The sequence below is a fragment of the Podarcis gaigeae genome (genome assembly GCF_964106915.1).
Source record: "Podarcis gaigeae genome assembly, chromosome: 5".
Taxonomy (NCBI): Eukaryota; Metazoa; Chordata; class Lepidosauria; order Squamata; family Lacertidae; genus Podarcis; species Podarcis gaigeae.
This window is the reverse complement of record NC_139681.1, coordinates 67,097,919-67,121,081: the sequence shown is the minus strand read 5'-3', so window position 1 is coordinate 67,121,081 and position 23,163 is coordinate 67,097,919. Positions and strand designations below refer to the sequence as shown.

The following is a 23,163-nucleotide window of genomic DNA, read 5'->3' as shown; positions in this document are numbered from 1 at the left end:
ACAGGTTCTCCCTGCAGCTCTGGGCAATCTCTCTGCCAAAATTCTGACACAATCAGCAAAGCTGTCAGGAGATCTCCTCGGCGGTTTATGCTATTATCTGCTGACGAGCACATAAACAAAACTCAAAACAGTGGAAAAACCCTAATTAACACCACCACCATTTAAGTAAGAGACTAAGGCCATCATTCATTTATATCAGGCATGAAAACAGTGCAGTAAATACCATCACCTTAAGAACATGTTTTGTCAAAAACGTTTGGAAATAAAGCCAGTATTTTAAAAAATCATACTTATTTATTATATCTAGCACTCTCACACAGGGTTTCCAGTGGCGCTCTCTCTCTCTCTCTCTCTCTCTCTCTCTCTCTCTTAAAACAAATTTACAAAGCATTGTAGCTTGTATCAGCCTCAAACTAAAATCACTGGGAAAGTACAAAGGCAGGTTTTCAATATACAAAGTACCATCTTGAATATAGGGACATATTTGAATGAAAGGCATTACCAGTAAAAAAGAGCATAATCTGATGTTTCAACAGGAGACCTTAAACCAAGACACTGATCAGTGACAGTTCAGGGCACCAAGTTCAGATAAAAATGTATAAATTACAATAAACACAATACTGGGTTTCTGTACTGTCTTTGCTTTGTCTGCTGAGCTTTATTTGACATAATGTCCTAAGTATGAGGTTTTGATTGGCTGGACATAGTACTCCAAAGGTGAAACTACATGCCTCTTAAAATGGCATTGCAATTTCAGGTGTTTAACTTTGTAATGGTGCCATTACAGGTGCTTTATTTTGCAGCTGTAAATCTTGAGTTAAGTTGGACCCGGATTGTATTGCGTTGAAGGGAGGCAAGAGAGCTGCAGCTTCCTGGAATTCCTTAGTAACCACACGGCATCTAAGCAGCAATTCAGATTGGCTATGCATGAAGTTATATGCATGACATTCTGCAACTCGCAGTCCGATCCTCTGATGGCCTTCAGGACATAACTAAGCAGAAAGCTTAAGTGGAAAGGCAGGAAGCATATAATGAAAGTGGCCAAGTTCACTGAGACCACCCAGGTGGCTTTCTGGGTTAACTTTTCTTCATGAGGACCAGCATTATGTTTCTTCCTGAGGCATCGGATGACTTGTATGGAACAAAACAACAATATGACCAGTGGTATGAAAAAGAAAACAATAGGTTTGATCAGGGCATGAGGCACATTTTCACCAAAGTGTGAATAAAAACAAACATATCCTTCTTTAATGTTGAATGACCGAATGCGTGTGATTGTATAAACTAAACAGCAGAGCCCGACAAATAAGCAGAAAAGAGCTGCCTTCCGTGGAGACCTGATTACTTTGGCTTTCAGAGGATGTTTGATTGCAATGTACCGGTCTATCGCTATTAGCATGATGACGCCCATGCTCATTGGCATGTTCATGCAATTGATTCCGAATACAACCAAGCAAAAAGTATCAATGGGCCATTCATAGTAGTGAAAGTACATTATGAATGGTAAGGTAAGGAGGAGTGTGTAGTCTGCCAGGACTAAGCTGATCATGTAAACTCTGGTCTCTGTCCATTTGCCCAATTTCAAGCAGAACACCCACAAGGCAACTGTATTAAATATGACTCCAAAGAGAGTGACTGGGCTGTAGAGAACATATTCAAAAGTGACTATGTTCTTATCCATCTTGATTTCACTGCAGTTTGCCATTATGACAAGTTTCTGTAAAGAGATTTTAAAAAATAAAACAACAAGTAGCAAAAATGGAACACAGAGATCATTAAAGCTTGATTGATTGTTTTAACAACAGCACCTGGTTCAACTTCACTGTTTCCTAACCTCCTTGATTCAGAGTAGGACAATACTAGACACCAAAAAATTATTGTTTCCCGGAAAAGCATATGGGGCACAATCATGGGTGTAGCTGGGAGCGGGCAGGGAGGGGCAGCTGCCCCCAGTCAATAAAATTCAATAAAAATACATAGCAAACTAAGGTTCTGCCCCCTAAAAAAAAGAGGTCTGCCCCCCCCCCCAACAAAAATCCTGGCTTTGTCCATGGGCACAATCATTCCTGTTGCAAGTGTATATATCAGTTTCAAACCAACGTATCTGTTCCATCTTTCAAAACATGGGTACATATTGGTTTGAAACTTTCAGATGTGCCCATTCTGTCTAGTTTCCTGATGTGCTTCTTTAGAGCCTATTTTCAGATCTATATATGATGACTGACTTCTCTGTAGTATTATATATCTATAATACCAATATCTTAATCTAGCAGCATAATGCAAAATGTAAACAAAGAAACAAAGAAATGATTACCTGCCTTATCTGACTCCAGGTGCCCACAAGGAAGTGTTCAGTGTAACATCAACTTGATCATCTGAAGGCCATATGAAGCCTTTCATCTGAGAGCTGATAGTAGCACTTGTTCCATTCGATGCAGCCTCCTTTTCAGGAGGCTAGTTCAACAGGAGCTCTGCAAGCAATGCTATAGCATTAGTACTATCTGAAGCATAACTGTGCAGCGTCCGTTGGAAGAGGAAACCCAGCCCTTCCTCACAAATCGATAAGCTTCAGAAACTCAAAGCATATCTTGCCAGGTTCTCTTCTGGTTCCTCATGCCCTTCTCACTCCCTTGGGATAGTTTTGTTGTTGTACCTACCCCCATTTCCTTCCCCCAGCAATTAATCTATATTTAATCAACACATTGATCAACATAAGTCATATTTTTCCAAAGAAAGAAGAATCCAAACAGTTTCTGTGGATGCTAACATTCTGGCCTAAAGCATTAGGACTTTGCTAGAGTTGGGCCACTGTCACACATGGAGGTTAAAATGGATCAGTTCAACCAGACTGCGATGTGAATACAGCCCAACAATGGTCAAAATGCTGACTTTTGCCAACAAAGGTTCGTATAGTTAAAGCTATGGTTTTCCCAGTAGTGATGTATGGAAGTGAGAGCTGGACCATAAAGAAGGCTGATCGCCGAAGAATTGATGCTTTTGAATTATGGTGCTGGAGGAGACTCTTGAGAGTCCCATGGACTGCAAGAAGATCAAACCTCTCCATTCTGAAGGAAATCAGCCCTGAGTGCTCACTGGAAGGACAGATCGTGAAGCTGAGGCTCCAGTACTTTGGCCACCTCATGAGAAGAGAAGGCTCCCTGGAAAAGACCCTGATGTTGGGAAAGATGGAGGGCACAAGGAGAAGGGGGCGACAGAGGACGAGATGGTTGGATAGCGTTCTCGAGGCTACCAGCATGAGTTTGAACAAACTGCGGGAGGCAGTGGAGGACAGAGGTGCCTGGCGTTCTCTGGTCCATGGGGTCACGAAGAGTCGGACACGACTAAACGACTAAACAACAACAACAACAAAAGCCAACATGGTGCTCTCTTGATGCTGTTTGACTACAAATCCTATCATCCCTGAGCATTGACCATACTGGTTGATGCTGATGGTCACTGGATTCCTTTGTTACATTAGCTATCTCTGGGATAGGGTGTCCCCAGCCTGTAATAATAATAATGAATGTAGCTGATGGGATAGTTATATATCAGGATAGCACTAAATGTTTCTGATGAAGTGGTCTGTAGTCCATGAAAGTTTATGTCATAATAAATGTGTTGGTCCTTCAGGTGCCCCAAGGCGCCTTGTTTTAATCTTAGTGTGTAAATTACAAGATGTAGTTACAAATGGAAACAGCCTTAAACCAGGTCAGACTATTTGTCCCATCTGGTCCACTATCGTCTACTCTGACCATCAGCAGCCCTTCAGCATGTCAGACCGAGAGGTCTTCCTCATCATCTCCTGCCTTAATTTACCCTAGAACTATTTACATTCTAAGCCTGTCCTCCTCTACTGAGTTATATCCTTGCCCTTTGTAAGCACTTGAAACGTAATAATGAAACACATGGAATTAAGTAGGTTACCACACTGGAAAGCTACCACCTAGGAATGATTTCTACAGAAATATGGAAAGATTAGACTAATTGAATTACTTCTGCTTCTACTCATTTGAATAGTCTTATAGAATGCAGGTAATTATTGTATTTACTAACCTTGTGTACAAGTATGAATATAACTCATTTGAAGGTCCCAGATACACTGACCCCAGATACACTGACCAGATGTCTGGAAGCTGTGGCTGGATGGTTACGTGGGAGCCGGTTGAAGCTAAATCCTTCGAAGACAGAGGTCCTCTGGCTGGGACGGAGCGATATGGGATTGAGGGGGCAACTCCCATCTCTTGCGGGGGTGCAATTAGTGCCAGCATCATCCGTTAAGAGTTTGGGTGTAATCTTCAATACCTCCCTCTCTATGGAGGCGCAGATTACAGCTATAACAAAGGTGCCATTTTTTCATCTCCGCCAAGCTAAGCAGTTGGCTCCTTATCTCTCTCGCCCTGACCTAGCCACTGTGATCCACGCGACGGTCACCTCCAGACTGGATTATTGTAACTCGCTCTACGTGGGGCTGCCCTCGAGACTAACCCAGAAACTCCAGTGGGTGCAGAATGCCGCGGCAAGACTCCTTATGGGGTCCTCACTGTGGGATCATATTCATCCGGTGCTATACCAGCTGCACTGGCTCCCGGTGGAGTACAGGATCAGGTTTAAGGTGCTGGTTTTAACCTTTAAAGCCCTATACGGCCTAGGACCCTCGTACCTACGGGACCGCCTCTCCTGGTATGTCCCACAGAGAAATTTACGGTCTGCAAATAAAAACATCCTAAAGATCCCAGGCCACAGAGAGGTTAGGCTGGCCTCAACTAGAGCCAGGGCTTTCTCAGCCGCGGCTCCAATCTGGTGGAACGCTCTATCACAAGAGACTAGGGCCCTGCGGGACCTGACATCTTTCCGCAGGGCTTGCAAGACAGAGCTGTTCCACCAGGGCTTTGGTCAGGGCGCAGCCTGACCCCCTCCTCTGGCAATCTGCACAGAATTTTGCTTGATGGTTGCCATTAATTTGATTTTAATTTGATTTTAATAAATTTTATAATGAATGTTTTTAGAATGTTGAACTATTTAGAATGTTGTTAGCCACCCTGGGCCCAGCTTCGGCTGGGGAGGGCGGGATATAAATAAAATTTATTATTATTTATTATTATTATTAAGGTTGTACGCAATGCTTATTTTAGGAAAGGACAAACACCAACACCAGTGCCTTTCTAAAAATAAGCCAGAAAAATCTGCCTTATTTGTACTGTCTCTTTATCTCTGTGATATAGAGCTGTTGCATCCTGACCTGTGGGATGTGTGGTATTAAACAGTTCAGACACTTGCGTGCTAAAGGGCTGGGCTGTGGCTTTCTTAAAAACCAAAAGGAAGACACAGGCAGAGTATCTCTTCTCTAAGAGATGTCGGAAATGCTAGACTGCTGTTTCATTTCACTCTTGTGACATTGAGAAAACATTTCTCATTCCTAGTATTGCAAGTCATTTGCTTTCCACTGCAATCCTATTGCCTGTTACCTGAGAGTAAGCCTTGTTGAAACTGATGGGATTTATACTGCGTAGTAGATATGTGCAAGATTGCACAATTAGATGCTCACTTCTTGTTTAAAATTTTCTAAAATACACCTAGTGAGGAAGCTACACACAAGAAAACTAAATCAGAATAAAAAGTGACACAAGTTAGTATTTTGTTATGCATGTGTTAGACTGTTAGAATTCTAGGCTAGCTGTACCATTGGTCATGCAGTTAACTCTGCATATCATTAAAGGCAACAAATATTTATTATTTATTTACTTCCTACCAGAGAGGGGAATAGGCATACATGGAGTTTTCTGCCTCAAGTGGCAAAATAACTTGACCAGCCTTAGGTTCTATAGACCTCAACTGTGGGAACTGGGCACTATTTGCTGCTCTGCCCCAGACAGGAAAATGTCTTGATATGGCTCTGTATGATTGGTGAGAGCAAGTTAAGCTCAAACCATGGTTTCAGATCTTTGCTTGTTTTCACTAATCATAGGTTTAAAGAAACCACATTCCCTGAATTTGGGCATCATGCAGAACTATCATTTGTTTAAAGCCGAAAACTTCTGCTCCTTCTGAGTGCAACAGGAAGGGGATTACGTACTGGTCCAAGACTTCTTGTGTCTTGCTCTAGTAGCAGAAAACCAGGTTTCTCATTTCAAGCCATTGAGTCGCATCTTTACAACTGTTAGTTTGGTTTATGTTTGGTGCAACAGACGAAAATGGACCAACATCACCAAACTACTCATTAACCTTCTGGATCCAAAGGATTGGCATTATGGATTTAAATGGTTGAAAGTATCAATCAGAACTCAGGGTGGAAAGTTATGTCAGTTAGTAGTGTATAAGTACCTCTCTATTTGACACTCTCATGACATTCTTTTCTGTCAAAGTTTTTACTTTTATTATTTAAGCTTTGTTACCTGTATTGCTCCATTAAATCAGAAGCAAGATTTTTTTTTTATCTTCAAGCAGGACAGTCAAGCAAAGCGGTTGCCTTGTGCAATGCAAATCGAATCCACGCACCATGTGGTGGACACCATGTGCATGTTTGGGAATGATAATTAATTCCTGTTTCTCTTTAGGTGAAATGTTGATGGTTTGCCACTGTGTGAAAGCATTTACTTTCTTAACCAAAAAGAAAGGATATGTAAAAGCCATCAAAATAAACTGCAAATTCCAGCAGAACCAGGAAGGAGCTTTCTAAAATATTTTCTCTGTATAAACAAATCTCTCCCCTATGGTCTTTATCATGGTTTCTTCCCACGAAAATTTCAGGTAATCATACACAGCAGACATCAATCTCAGGACTCTTGCCTCTCAGAAAAAGTGGCGTTTGATTGCCCTGTATGTCATTTTCAGTCTTCAATTCCTCCCAGCCCGTTATATGGAAATTGTGAGTTGAGGCGAGTTGAAGACTAAAAATGCTGTGCAGATTCAAGGTAACATTCCCACTACAGAAGACTGACTGCCTTGAAAGAAGCCAGCAGCGTCACAGAGAACTCCAGGAGGGAGGTCTAAGGTAAGCAAGAGACTTTACAACAATTAATTTCTTCAGAAGTGATTTGTAACTATTTGCAAACTTATACAGAAAACATGTACATGTTCAGCTGCCTCCTCAGTAATAAAATGTGTTTAAAATATCCCAGTTTCACCAATATTTTCTGAAATTCAGCGTTTGCTTTGTTTTATATCACGTGTGAGATGGATAATGTTGCACTGTTAGACAAATCACAGGGGATGTTGTTGAAATGACAAATTTCTCATTGCATAAACAGGGTGTCACGAATATGATGGCTGTGGGGACACGGGTGCCTGAAGAGGCCTTCTCTGGTGCCTACAGGGTCTCCCCACCTAGATAAACATAGACTTGTTTGTTTGTTTACAACCGTGGTTCCCAGTTGGTGGTTTGAGGGCCCCAGATCCGCATAACCCACGTAACAAAAACTACCGATATCAAAATTTTCCAAAGTAGGGAGTCCATAGCTTGGCTTTTGAAAAACAGGGGGTCTGCAGTAAGAAGCAAATTAGGAACCACAGATTTACAGTATTTAGGGCAGGAGAGTAACACAGATGCCCCTCTAGCAGTTAAATATGTGGAACTTATCGTCCATATAAACATGCAAATGCTCAAACAAAAACAGATTGCCCTTGGGTCTCTGCCTGCTATAGGTTTTCAAACAAGTCCAGTGCAGTTTACTTCATTTTTTTTCAACCACTTGGGTCAGGCACAGCCCAAAAGAGTTACTGCTTGCCATCAGTAGTTATGTTGAGCTAACTTTGCCTGAGCACTGAAAATAACGCTAACTGGCTACAAAGTATTTGGATATTTGTCGCCACTGTGAACTAGCCACACACCTTTTGTCCAGTTCCATTGAGTTTTCTCTCATTAAGTTATGTTTTTCTTAATTGTTGGGTGCATTGTTTTCTTCACAGGAAATAAATGACTCAGCTTCCTTCCTCCAGTTTATTTTTAGGCTTTTCATTTATTTATTTAAAATATATATATAGCGCTAGATCACCAAAATGTATCAAATTGATTCATATCATATTCATCTAAGCAACTGCTGTCTGACTTGCCACATCCTCATAAATCTTTGCCACTAGTCTGCTTGAGCACCATCTGCAACTGGCAGAGGCAATCTTCAAGTACATAAAATTAGACCCCAAATGTTGTGGCTTTCTCCACCAACCAACATTTTCCCTCTATTGTCTCCCAACAGAGCACAGATGTGCTTCAATTTCAGCAACTGATTTGTTTGGAGCAGAAATACTTTCAGTGTAATTGAAAGACAACATGCCACAACAGTAAGCTTTGCCTGCCAAAGCAACAAGGCGAGAGTGGGCACTCCAGTTCTTAGGCCTTTTATCTTCAAAGGCCTGTGCTTTTCATTTTACAGCTTGGAATAAGAGGCCTATGAATCAGATAATTGCTTGTGAAATATCTTGCTGATACCTGCTAAGACAGCTTAGTCACCCTCCCCAACCCCCCAAATAAACTTCCTTTTGCACAAAGGCATTTTCAATTTTTTTTTAAAAAAGTTATGTCTCACAAGTTTCACTTGACAAGTTTCCTTTAGAAAATATCTTTTGAGCTACAGGTTATTCTTGGGGAGGGAGGTGAATTAAAACAAATAGACATGCTAGTTGGTAACACAGAAAAAAATGTAGTTTTTGATTGAGTCTTGAGATGGAAGCTTAAATCTCAAATTAGATAAAGCTTCATTTATTTATTTTTGAAAAAATGTCATTGTGATTATAGGGTGTTCGGGTGTATCTGCATGATCTTGTTCATATATATATATATATATATATGCTTTCGTAGATTTTCACGGGTACAGGAATGCAGGTTTTGGTGTCCTCGGGTGTCTTCCCGTGTAAAAGTTGGGGTGTCTAGGCGACGTTTCGACGAGGTCTCACTCGTCATCTTCAGGCTGGTGCTTTCGGCTTCTTGTTACTGGAACAGAGCGGGATCTCAATGTTTGAGTTCCTATAAATACTGTAGAGGGGGTGTGGTGTCTAGCCTCCAATGTTCTGGGCAGAGAGGAAGTTCCCAGGCTAGTGTGCCTTTTCTTCTTTTGTTCCTTAATTACTTGAGAGATACCTTGAGTGATTTCTTGAGTGATATCCTGAGTACCACTTAGGTGGGTCATTAGGTGTGGATTAGTTGCTAAAGTCTTTGTGTCTTGACCTCTTGAACTTTGTGAAGAGTTTTCCTGAGAAGATGGCTGTATTGCACTTAGTTGTGCTTTGGCTTGGCTTCGTGTATAGGGGCGAGCTGTGGTTTTGTGGCTTGTGTCAGCCAGATCTGTGTAGGGATTGCAGGGGGGTGCAGCATCCGGAGGTGCCACCATGGATTGGCTACTGGATGGTGTCAGTAATTCATCTGTGGAGAGGGTCTGGGTTTGGGTCTGGTGTGGTTGATTGGTGTTGGCGTTCTGTGTGCCTCTGGATCTGGTGTCAGTTTTTGTGGGGAGGGCTAATTTCCAGATGTCTGGCAAGCGGGATGTGTCGTCACGCTTGTTCATGTTGTGAGGGTGTTTCTCTATCTCGATGGCTTCCATGATTATTCTCTTGTGGTGATGTTCCGTGTTAAAGAGCAATTTGGAATCTGCAAAATTAATTTCGTGTCCTGTTTCTTTCATGTGTTGGAAAAGAGAGGAAGTTTTTTCTTCTTTTTTGACGGCATTCTTGTGTTCTGCGATACGTGCATTTATTCGTCTGTTTGTTTGTCCAATGTACGTGGCTGGGCAGACTTTGCAGGGTATTTCATAGATCCCTTGGTTTTCCAACTGGATTTTATCCTTGGGGTTTCTGAGGATATTGGCTATTTTTTGGTTGGTGCAAAAGGCTGTTTTGATATTGTGTTTATGGAGGATTTTGCTAATTTTATCTGTAGTGCCTTCTTCACACAAGTGCCCATTAATGAAGCCTTGACAGCTATTCAAAACAAATACAATCCCCCCGAATACATCTTGGACCTGACCAACCACTGCCTAACCAACACGTACTTCATCCACAATGGACAAAGATACAAACAGATAGAAGGAGCACCTATGGGATCACCCCTCTCACCGGTCATCGCAAACCTGTACATGGAACACTTTGAAACCAATGCTTTAGACAAGTCAGAACACAAACCCAAACTTTGGCTCAGATATGTTGACGACACCTTTGTAATTTGGCCACACGGGAAGGAAAAACTGGATAGCTTCCTCACACATCTCAACAACTTACACCCCAAAATACAATTCACTATGGAAATAGAAGCCAACAACCAACTTCCCTTCCTTGACGTCCTAATCTACAAAAAACCTGATGGCTCCCTAGGACACACTATCTACCAGAAAAAAACACACACCAACCGCTACTTACATGCACAATCACACCACCACCCTGCACAAATAAACTCCGTAGCCAAGACTCTCATCTCCAGAACCAAACGCCTGGCTGACAAAGACCACTTGACAACTGAGTTACAGAATCTCTCAAATGTGTTAATTGCCAATGGATACCAGCAAAACAGGATTACGAAGCTAATCCAAAAGGAAACACCCCCCAAAAACCAAGACACAGAAGAAAACAATGGCATGGCCCTCCTTCCTTATATCAAGGGCACTACAGATAAAATTAGCAAAATCCTCCATAAACACAATATCAAAACAGCCTTTTGCACCAACCAAAAAATAGCCAATATCCTCAGAAACCCCAAGGATAAAATCCAGTTGGAAAACCAAGGGATCTATGAAATACCCTGCAAAGTCTGCCCAGCCACGTACATTGGACAAACAAACAGACGAATAAATGCACGTATCGCAGAACACAAGAATGCCGTCAAAAAAGAAGAAAAAACTTCCTCTCTTTTCCAACACATGAAAGAAACAGGACACGAAATTAATTTTGCAGATTCCAAATTGCTCTTTAACACGGAACATCACCACAAGAGAATAATCATGGAAGCCATCGAGATAGAGAAACACCCTCACAACATGAACAAGCGTGACGACACATCCCGCTTGCCAGACATCTGGAAATTAGCCCTCCCCACAAAAACTGACACCAGATCCAGAGGCACACAGAACGCCAACACCAATCAACCACACCAGACCCAAACCCAGACCCTCTCCACAGATGAATTACTGACACCATCCAGTAGCCAATCCATGGTGGCACCTCCGGATGCTGCACCCCCCTGCAATCCCTACACAGATCTGGCTGACACAAGCCACAAAACCACAGCTCGCCCCTATACACGAAGCCAAGCCAAAGCACAACTAAGTGCAATACAGCCATCTTCTCAGGAAAACTCTTCACAAAGTTCAAGAGGTCAAGACACAAAGACTTTAGCAACTAATCCACACCTAATGACCCACCTAAGTGGTACTCAGGATATCACTCAAGAAATCACTCAAGGTATCTCTCAAGTAATTAAGGAACAAAAGAAGAAAAGGCACACTAGCCTGGGAACTTCCTCTCTGCCCAGAACATTGGAGGCTAGACACCACACCCCCTCTACAGTATTTATAGGAACTCAAACATTGAGATCCCGCTCTGTTCCAGTAACAAGAAGCCGAAAGCACCAGCCTGAAGATGACGAGTGAGACCTCGTCGAAACGTCGCCTAGACACCCCAACTTTTACACGGGAAGACACCCGAGGACACCAAAACCTGCATATATATATATATATATATATATATATATATATACACACATACATACATACATATACACACTCTCTCTCTTCTCTCTCTTTCCCTCTCTCTCTGTGTGTGTGTGTGTGTGTGTGTGTGTGTGTGTGTGTGTGTGTAACAGACTGTGGCAGGGAGACATGGGAAGAGAGAGAGAGAGATCACACATTCACCCCACTATTTCCAGGCAGCTGTTATTCACTGGTCACACCCTGAGTGTGAGGATGTGTCCCCGAACTCTGATAATGTCTCCTGCTTCTCTGGATGGGGGGGGGGGGAGAGAGAGAAGAAACCAGCCTAGCATACAAAGATAAACTTTACATGGAGTGTTTCACCCACTTTTGCTTCTAGCATGTGGCCCTTGGAAGCTTCCTCAGAAGGGAAGGAGCTGTAAAAGCTCCTCAATACCTGTCGAGAGCCAGTGTGGTGCAGTGGTTAAGAGCGGTAGTCTTGTAATCTGGGGAACCGGGTTCGCGTCTCCGCTCCTCCACATGCAGCTGCTGGGTGACCTTGGGCTAGTCACACTTCTCTGAAGTCTCTCAGCCCCACTCACCTCACAGAGTGTTTGTTGTGGGGGAGGAAGGGAAAGGAGAATGTTAGCTGCTTTGAGACTCCTTAAAGGGAGTGAAAGGCGGGATATCAAATCCAAACTCTGCTTCTGTCATAAAGGCAGGTGCTGTCCATGGTTCAATTTTTGTAACAGACTCCTATGAGAGGTGGTGGACTCCCTTGGAGGTTTTTAAGCTGGGATTGCATGGCCACCTGTCATGTATGATCTAGCTGAGATTCCTGCATTGCAGGGAGTTGTACTACAGGAGGTTACCCTCAGACATTACAATTCTATGTGTGGTGCTTCCGGGGAGTTCAAAATTCTGCCATTACTATTTAATTATTGTATTGGTATCCCTTATTGTTTTACTATATTTCAGTTTCGGTTTTTTGCTGTCTTGGAAGTTTTCTGCTGAAAGGCGGGATAGAAAAGACTTATTATCTTTATTTTATTTCAAAAGTTTATACTGCCCACTAGTGTCCTTGACATGGAATTCTGCTAAAGAAATTTAGAGAACAAGGAAGGTATCAAGTGCTCTTTGTTCTGAAGATGTCCTTGATGAAGAATCGAGGGCATGATTTAGCTTTGAGGGTTTGTGGGGGTGGGGGGAATGCTCCATAATAGGTTGATGTCTTTAGAGGCAATATTTAAATTAAGGTGGGCAAATTCTTTAGGCATGAAGTACATGACACACAGAGAAGATGCTTCACTGAACATGCAAATCTCCAATACACTGCATAATTCAAAGGATTTACAGTGATAACTCACCTTTTTAAAAATTGTAAATATTTCTTAAATTCACAAACATCCGCACATAAGAACTGGCCATTTCCATAAACTTACTTTAGCTAAGGACACTGTAAGTGTGCTTTATTTCCACATATTCTGCTCTTAAATGAAGAGAGTTCTACCTGCTGATTCTACCAAAGCTTTTGTGGTAACTGTAGCTAGCAATCTGAGTTGCAACCCCATTCTGAAAGGCTGCTATTAGTAGTCATATGGGATGTGGGTGGCGCTGTGGGTTAAACCACAGAGCCTAGGACTTGCCGATTAGAAGGTCAGCGGTTCGAATCCCCACAACAGGGTAGGCTCCCATTGTTCGGTCCCTGCTCCTGCCAACCTAGCAGTTTGAAAGCACCTCAAAGTGGAAGTAGATAAATAGGTACCGCTCCGGCGGGAAGGTAAACAGTGTTTCCGTGTGCTGCTCTGGTTCACCAGAAGTGGCTTAGTCAGGCTGGCCACATGACCTGGAAGCTGTATGCTGGCTCCCTCAGCCAATAAAGTGAGATGAGCGCCACAACCCCAGAGTCAGCCACGACTGGACCTAATGGTCAGGGGTCCCTTTACCTTATCTTTTCATGGTTGCACAGACATAGCTGGTGGTTCTGAACCAAGGCTGGCATGAAGGTAAGCAGTCACCAAAATTGACCCCTAAGCCATACAATTATAAAGCTACCATCTTCCCAGGTGTGGGGAAGGACCATAGTTCAAAGGGAGAACATCTTTGAATACAGAAGGATCAAGGTTTAACCCTAACAGCTCCACATCCTGTAGACTGTGGGTAGGCAAACTAAGGCCCAGGGGCTGGATCCAGCCCAATCACCTTCTAAATCCGGCCCATGGACGGTCCGGGAATCAGAGTGTTTTTACATGAGTAGAATGTGTCCTTTTATTTAAAATGCATCTGTGGGTTATTTGTGGGGCATAGGAATTCATTCAATTTTTTCTCTCCAAAATATAATCCTGCCCCCCACAAGGTCTGAGGGACAGTGGACCGGCCCCCTGCTGAAAAAGTTTGCTCACCCCTGCTGTAAACCTATTGGCAGTTTATGCAGACAATACTAAGCTAGGTGAAGCAATGGTCCAACTTGGTGTTAGGCAGCTTCCTATCTTGGGAGATTCAGTTGGAAGCTACTTTGTAATTGTTTAGGCATTAATAACTGTTTTCTGCTATCCCAATTCTGTAAAGTTCTGATTTCTAAACTGTTTTCAGTTGCTTGGTTTTGCATGTGATGCTATGTCTTATTTTGCTTTACTGGAATGACGATATCATTGTAAATAGCTGTTGGGGATTTCTTGAAATAATATTAGAGTTTTGTCTCTTCATGTGAGGGCAGGTTGCTACTGAAAGGTAGACCATTTCAGAAGAGCTGGTCTCTAATTATGATGACTCATCAGATAGGATATGAACTAAAACAACCCTTTCACACCAGAGCCAAGAAATAAAAGCTAGAGTCACATCAGCGGCACAATTAGCAACAATGAATACTTGATTTGCATGTCAGAGTGCATTCATGAGAGCGGTAAGGAATGCTGCCAAAGGGCAGCACAGGCGAGAATTAATGAGTAGCTACAAAAGCCAACAATTGCCTTCTGAAAGAGAATGCAAAAACTGTTCATTTTTGTGCATTGCCTTGTGGGATCTATTGTCTATAGACAATGGAGTACATCCACAGGGCGGATCCGACTGTTTTATCCTCATGGTACTGCTTAGCTTTCAAACAATGAGCAAGTCGTCCAAGTTAAGAGCAACACCTGGAACACAGAATCCACTTGAAGGAAGTGGGTGAGAAATAGGTGGATTTTTCAATGAATCCAAGTGATTTGAGCAAGGGGCATTTTAAGGGAGTGGCCTGGGGGGTGGTTGACTTGAGCACCGCCCCCATATCTCATACCTTTATTTCTCCTTTTATTTTATTTGTTTGGGCAAATGGGGGTATAAGACTCCAGTGACCCACCACCTTAACTAGCCCAGTCATCCTTACATACAAATCCAGAGTGTGGTGACATCTCCTATTTGGAATTCTCATCTATCAGACAAGCATGAGCACTGATTGAAGTCCTTCCCCTTCCAAAAGGCCTTTAAAGGGGAAATTCTTTTAAATCCCACTTTTTATCTCATATCTATACACATTTTCTCGCTGATGTTTTTATTGTTAAAAAACCTTGGGATGTTTCGACAATGCTTGTAGGTTTGCAAGAAGTTTTGTGAGGAGTATTATTGGAATTATTACAAAAATGGTTAAAGGGGAGGATGTTTGTTAGAGATTTAAAGGTAATATAAAATTGAGAAATGCAGAAGAAGTGATTACAATGGTGGATTTTCAGAGGTGCTGATGGAAGTCTAAAAAGATTGTATAAGTGATAAAGTTGTGTGGTACATTTTATAATTTATATGTTAAAATCAATAAAATATATATATATTTTTTTAAAAAAACCTTGGGATGTTTCATGGGAAGTGAAATAAATAAAAAAACATGTGACAAGGGAAAGTGGCCCTTGGTTATCCAGAGATCTATTGGCTCATAGCCACCAGGATTTTTATGCTGATTTATGTCAGTGATTCCCAGGGTTTGAATTCCAATACTTGAGCTACATGTGAAGGGGCACATCTATTTGTGTAAACCAAGGTTTGATCTAATCACGAATAATGGAGGAGTTGGGCCTGGTTTTTCGAGCTAAAAACGGGTTGTAAAATCTTCCCCAGATACCTGATTTTCTGCTTCTGAACTGACATTCCCTGTCATTGTTTCACAAAACCTCACCATTACAGTTCATCCTATTATATAGAGAGGAAGCAGAAAATTGCTTTTCTATATCAGAACTGCTTATGATTTTTTGATACTGCAAAAGTAACCGTGAAGGTCGCAAAATGTCATTTCCACTTTTGAAAGGCGTGATGCAATAAGTTCTGCCACCCTCCAAAAAAATCCTATCTAGATCATGAAACTACAACACCCAAAAATGGTGTTGGGAAATTTGGTGCTGAATTTTATTTTTTATGGGCTTCACTTAATTTCAAATGGGAAATTGTGAAAGCTTGCATGCTTGTAGTAAAGAAATCCAAACATAGAAGACCAAAGCCCATCTCAGGAACCATTGTGGGGAATTGGGCACTGTTATCTTCAAAGGTGTCCAAATCAGCAGTTTGGAATGGTTGCATCCACCATCTTGCTTCAAAATGGTGTCCAACGGTGTCAAAACATAGACAAAAAAACCTCATTGAGCCCAAGCACTGTCACGCCAAACTGGAATGGTAGTACTTCCAGAGGCCTCCAAATTGGCACAGTTTGGAATGGTTCACCACACCATTTCATCCATCAGTATCCAAATACAAACCAAACCCTGCTCCTAAATCTCAGGTACCATCATGCCAGCTTGGGCAACAATATCTTCAGAGGCATCCAAATAGGGGCAAATTTGAAAATTTTGGTCCACTATCTTGATTCAAAATGGCACCCGGTATCCAAATGTAGACAAAAACTGGCTTCTCTGCCTCTGAAACCCTTGTGCTAAGTAATAATAATAATAATAATAATAATAATAATAATAATAATAATAATAATTTATTTATACCCCACCCATTCGGCTGGGTTTCCCCAAGAGACTATCTCAGACATTTGAATGCATAGAGAACAAACCGATGGACCACTTTCCAAAATATACAGTAGATTTATATTGGTTTTGGTGTCCTCGGGTGTCTTCCCGTGTAAAAGTTGGGGTGTCTAGGCGACGTTTCGACGAGGTCTCACTCGTCATCTTCAGGCTGGTGCTTTCGGCTTCTTGTTACTGGAACAGAGCGGGATCTCAATGTTTGAGTTCCTATAAATACTGTAGAGGGGGTGTGGTGTCTAGCCTCCAATGTTCTGGGCAGAGAGGAAGTTCCCAGGCTAGTGTGCCTTTTCTTCTTTTGTTCCTTAATTACTTGAGAGATACCTTGAGTGATTTCTTGAGTGATATCCTGAGTACCACTTAGGTGGGTCATTAGGTGTGGATTAGTTGCTAAAGTCTTTGTGTCTTGACCTCTTGAACTTTGTGAAGAGTTTTCCTGAGAAGATGGCTGTATTGCACTTAGTTGTGCTTTGGCTTGGCTTCGTGTATAGGGGCGAGCTGTGGTTTTGTGGCTTGTGTCAGCCAGATCTGTGTAGGGATTGCAGGGGGGTGCAGCATCCGGAGGTGCCACCATGGATTGGCTACTGGATGGTGTCAGTAATTCATCTGTGGAGAGGGTCTGGGTTTGGGTCTGGTGTGGTTGATTGGTGTTGGCGTTCTGTGTGCCTCTGGATCTGGTGTCAGTTTTTGTGGGGAGGGCTAATTTCCAGATGTCTGGCAAGCGGGATGTGTCGTCACGCTTGTTCATGTTGTGAGGGTGTTTCTCTATCTCGATGGCTTCCATGATTATTCTCTTGTGGTGATGTTCCGTGTTAAAGAGCAATTTGGAATCTGCAAAATTAATTTCGTGTCCTGTTTCTTTCATGTGTTGGAAAAGAGAGGAAGTTTTTTCTTCTTTTTTGACGGCATTCTTGTGTTCTGCGATACGTGCATTTATTCGTCTGTTTGTTTGTCCAATGTACGTGGCTGGGCAGACTTTGCAGGGTATTTCATAGATCCCTTGGTTTTCCAACTGGATTTTATCCTTGGGGTTTCTGAGGATATTGGCTATTTTTTGGTTGGTGCAAAAGGCTGTTTTGATATTGTGTTTATGGAGGATTTTGCTAATTTTATCTGTAGTGCCCTTGATATAAGGAAGGAGGGCCATGCCATTGTTTTCTTCTGTGTCTTGGTTTTTGGGGGGTGTTTCCTTTTGGATTAGCTTCAGTCTACAGTTCTACACTTTACCTGGGAGGAAGTGTCTTTGAACAAAATTTACTTCTGAGCAGATAAGCCTGTGGGGATACTGTCTTTGAACTAAATAGGACCACCTTTTAACAAGACATACCTATTAGGCTGCAATCATCTTATATGAACGTACACTGGAGAACATATCTTTGAAGTCAATAGGATTTACTTCTGAGTGGACTGTTATGGCATATCCTATGTCATGGTGAAGTCTGATTAGAAGAAAAAAGTTTTCCCAGTGCGCTTTGACTGCATTTGGTATGTTGCAGACTTCTGCAGGCACAATTCCACTTGGCTTTCTAGTCTTTATTATGCTAGAAGCTGTGTGCACAGAGGTTCCTTTCTCTGATACAGCAGCTAACAATCTCGGGAATTTCAGACTGTTCAGATGGGAGAGCAGGGAACAGATTCAGCCCGTCGCTGCTGTTACCTTTCCACCAAACAGATGAACTGGAGTATTTTTATCTGTTTCCATTTTCCTTCTAATGGGAGCTCTGTGCAGGCAACCTTGCCTGTTTTCTTCACACTCTTTTGCTCCGTGAAAAGCAGTCATGGAAAAACAGTTTACAGTTTCACCATGCTGCAATGTAAATTCTACAAAACTTTTTTAACAGTAACAGTGTTCCAAAATCCAGAGTGGACATCACTTTCTTATAGGATCTAATTCCTATAAATCACCCCTTCTCCAGCTTGGAGCTCACTGAAGCACCCAAAATCAATACTCGTATTTAGCCAAGCATGGCACTAGTCAGCAGTATAAAGGATCAATAATCCTCTGCTTGAGCTGTGGAGCAAAAGCTCCTTTAGCAAGAAAACCCAAATTATGTTGCAATGGTTTCCCAGGGAGCCTACATTCCTATTACAGGTAATGCTCTGTTCTATAGTAATTACTTGCCGGGTGGAAAAGCTTCTACTATGACATATTTCCAAGAAATGTGATGTAAACATCCATTCATCTATGGAGAAAGAAGCAAAAGGCTTCAGGGCAGCTAAGGAATACCCTGCAGGCATGTAGCTGTCTGTGTAAGTTTTGTTAAATAATATTAACACTGGATGTCTTAACTGTGCAAAAAATAAAAACAGACCACAGGCAAAGTCATATGCTTTATGTCTGGGGCACTGAAAGTTGATATACAGCTTACATTTGGGGGGATGTGGTCATCCTATAACATCCAATTCAACTTTTCACTGTATCTAAATTTCTTAGCTCCTCTGCCTGCTCTGCAGTGAACAAATGAAAATAGCAAACTAAGAACAATTTGACCCAATGGCCAGATGTTTATCCTGCCCAGCCACAGAGGGCCTGTGAGATGTTGAACATCTACGCTATGTTGAACATATACAGTGCTACAGTACCTCGGTTTACAAACTTAATCCATTCCAGAAGTGTGTTCTTAAACCAAAGCCTTTCTTAAACCGAGGCACACTTTGAGGCCTCCCACCGCCCGTGCCCTTCCAACGTTTGGCTTCCGTTCGTAAACCAAGGTGAAATTTGCTAACCGGAACACTACTTCCGGTTTTGTGGAGTTTGTATACAGAATCGTTCGTAAACAGGGCTGTTCTTAAATTGAGGTACCACTGTACAGCAAAACCAGAAAGCTTGGCAGACAGAACTAGAGTCCTTTGTACTCCACCTTGATCACTGAGGAATTAGGTCAGTGCAAGCAACAAACCAGATGATGTACTGGGTAGGTGAGGGGTATTAAAGAACCAGGCAGGTAGCAATACAGAGAAGCAGTTTGGACGCAGTCTGCAATGCTCTCAGCCCTACATCTTGCTCCAACAGTTGCTAATCCTAAATTCAGGCATTATGTTCTGGTGGAGGTTCTGAATCTTAAGTCTCAGCTCTATTTTTCCTAGTTGAGGAGTGCCTCTTCAACTGTGCTCTTACTTGGAGCCTCCATCTCATTCAGTGCTCAACATTTTTCTTAGTGAACCTAGGAAGTTCATATGTTCTATTCTACAGAGGAGAGTCTTTTTGGGTGCATTCTCTCCTTTTTGGCAGTGCATAAGTGGCCACCTTAGGTGAACCTCCTAGCAGCTCAAAGAGCTTTGAATAGCCTCAGATATCTAGCAGTGTCCTTTCTCTCCACTCCTCTGTGGCTTTTGGTTTATCAAGACTTTGTAAGTCTTCCAAGGCTGCTTATCCAGATTGTTTTGGGAGAATTGTATCAACAACTACTATAGTGTCTTCCCTTACTCCAAATCTGTGACTGGCTGAGTAGGGAGGACCATGACAAGTTTCGGAATTCCTGCTTTTATTGCAGAAGGGGAAGAAGGGTGCATTTAAAATTATGTATTGCTTTGGCCATACAGTATCAACACCTTGTGATTACTGTCAATAGAAGGCTGTAGGACTAGTCTTCTGATGTCTGGATTCATCTTTTGTATCTCATTAAGGGGACTAGAAATTAGTTTAGCATGACTGAAATGCCAGAGGGTTTTTTGTTTCATTTCTTGCAAGAATATTCTGGTGATACAAGTGTAACATCACAAGTTCACACAGCCTTAGGTATTCACAACCCTAGATGTTTATGAAAGCTTACTGCTATTAGATACAGCATTGTATTTCTTGTGCAAACAGATGATATATGACAGGAAGCCAATGGGTTGCTACCCTTTCCTTACAGACTCACAAATATGCATTCATACACTTTCTTAAACCTACAGACATCTGCATCCTGGCTCAACCCAAGGCCCTCACAGTTAGTATATGCTAGGCACGTCCAACACATATGTCAGGGTTTCAGGGACAGAGAGCGAGGGGGAGGGGTCCCAGGGCAACGAGGAAGAGGACGACGACGACCCGAGGTTGTCAGTGAGTCCGTCAAGTGAATCCGAGGATTCCCAAAAGGGAGCCCCCCTGGTCAGGCCAAGGGGCAGTAGAGAGGGAGGCAGTCAGAAGCAGGGGAACGAAGGGGGAATCCCCAGTGGGGGCTGGAGATCGGGACCGGCCTCTCCGTCGGAACGGAGTGAAGGGGGTGGAGTTGCCAGTGTGTCAGAAAGAGCAGAACAGGGAGCAGAGAGGGGAAGGAGTTCGGAGCAAAACGTCCTGCCGGAAGGGGAGGAGTGTAGTACCGAGAGTAGCGTAACGGTCGAAAGGAAGGTCAGAGGCAACGTACGCGCGCCAAGTTCAAATGTGGAGGCGCGCGGAAATGAGGAGAGCCCTGAGGAGGAGCCTGGTCCCAAAGCACGAAGGAGGGGGGAGCAGGCGGCAGAAGACTCAGCCTCGGGGGAGTCCCGGAGGGAGGGAGCACAGGGGGGCAGGAAGACCCTGCGGAAAAGGAAAGAGAGGAAAAGGTGGAGCAGTACAAGCCTCTTAAGCTGGTGCAGGGGCGGGACTGACTCAGAGGGGACTTCTAACATCTAAGGGTAACAGATGCTGAGCCACGGAGCTTGGATGTAACGACAACAATGTTCTTCAATAAAACCTTTTGTATATAACTTGGACTGGATTTTGGTCTCTTGTGAGCTGGGACCTCGGGTGGCTCTGACAACATAGATCATGATCTACCGGTAGATCACTGGACGTCTGTGGTAGATCACCGGCTCCCTCTAAAGAAGTTCAACAACTTTGGCTCCCCTAGAAAAGCTCAAAATTTTTGCCCTGCACCGCTCAAAAATGGGGTTTTCTCCCCCCCTCTAAAAAAGCTCAACATTTTTGCCCTGCACCGCCCAAAAATGGGGTTTTCTCCCCCCCTCTAAAAAAGCTCAACATTTTTGCCCTGAACCCCCCAAAACAGGGCTTTAACTCTGTGAGTAGATTGCAATCTCTTGGGAGTTGGCCACCCCTAGTATATGCCATCCTTCACATTGTCACCTTGCCATAGCTTGTTGTAGCTTTCCCCAAGATCTACAAAATACCAATGATTTTAAGGCTTTTGATGGAATAGCCCTCCTGTCCCCATCAGTCCCATCTTTGAATTTCACTATCTCAAGGTCTTTGATTATTGCACCGGGTGTACTTAAAAGCAGACAGAATAAGTTTTCTAAGTGCAACCATTCCATCAGACCACAGCAGAAGGAAAGATTGAAAGCAGGGCCCACTCTCATGGGCTCCTCCTCTCCCTCCCTCAACTGTTTCCATTGAAGTGGCTCATTATAAGAACTCTGTAACTTTAAGAATAAGAGTTTGCTTGTTGTTATCTTCCCACATCCTCCCTTTTTCCTTTTATGTCATGCCTTTTAGATTGCCAACTCGAGGGCAGGGACTGTCTTCTTTGTTATTGATCTTATGTAAGCCACTCTGGGAACCTTGTCAGCTGAACAGCAGGGTAAAACTGCTTCAGATAAATAACATGAGAGACCATTGCAAACAATGAGAGATTTGCCACTTACTTCCAAGCGATGTAGATAGTAGCACTTAGTGGCAAATTCAACATTCCTACATGCCATTATGCAGTTGAAAAATGAAACTGGTTCCTCTAACACAGCCTTCAGTGTTGAAGACTGAGTTTGATCATACATACAGAAGTATGTACCTACTTGCCTGTATTTTATTTTTTGAGTTGCTCAATCAGTTTTCTGGTTTGTTGCTACAGTCTCTGACTTCTACCTGACCTTGTAATCATTGGTAGTGGTAATTTAGGAGGACCAGATGTAACTGATGACAATGTAGCTTAAAATAATTAGTGTGCACTTGGTTTTGTCCTCTAATTCCAAGTTTAATGCACTTTCCTGAAGACTGAGAATTGAGCCATGACCTCTTTTAGCTCAAATTTGTAAAATGAGCAGTAGGTCTTCCTTTAAAATATGGTGGTGACCTTGAAGTAGCTCCAGGTGGAATTCACCCAGTGGCTTGTTTAATGCCTTCAAATAATTCAGATGCATCAATATGCCCCGTGAGATCACATCTCCTTGCAGTACATGCATTTATACTAATTAGGAAATAAGGCAGAGCATATGATTGTAACTAATGTTAAGGGCTCAGCAAAGGGAGTCAAGGCAGGACTGTTGTTCGATAGATGGAAATATTTTTCAGAAGCCGAACTGGAATAAAGAGATGTAAGAAAATAAAGTAGGGATTGGGAATTTTAGGACCCTCCAGAGGTTGTGGGACTCTAGCTCTCATTAGCCCCAGCCAGCATAAGGCAAAGGACAAGCATGATGGAAAATGTAATCAAGCAACACCTGGAGGTCCCTATTCACATTATAAAGCATAGGTCTCTCTCTCTCTCTCTCTCTCTCTCTCTCTCTCTCTCTCTCTCTCGGCTTTCCATCACTGTGTGAGCACACTTTTTCCTTTTCAGCATGTGCCTGTTGCTCTGTTAAAATGTTCATTTCCCTGCTTTTTTCAGTCTGAGCAGGTTTATTTGCTGTTTTATCCCTTTTATTTG

At 42.6% G+C, this 23,163-nt stretch overlaps 2 protein-coding genes across 2 annotated transcripts in view; one reads left to right on the top strand and one right to left on the bottom strand.

Moving 5' to 3' along the window:
* LOC310846079 (vertebrate ancient opsin-like) overlaps positions 1–23,163 on the top strand; it is a 107,074-nt gene that overhangs the window by 76,977 nt on the left and 6,934 nt on the right. The window lies entirely within an intron of this gene.
* Positions 367–2,471, bottom strand: LOC310846091 (G-protein coupled receptor 35-like). Its single transcript, XM_083742169.1, is given in 3 exon segments — positions 367–892; positions 895–1,717; positions 2,315–2,471. Coding segments are annotated over 2 exon segments (942 nt in total). The 5' UTR covers positions 1,706–1,717; positions 2,315–2,471; the 3' UTR covers positions 367–761.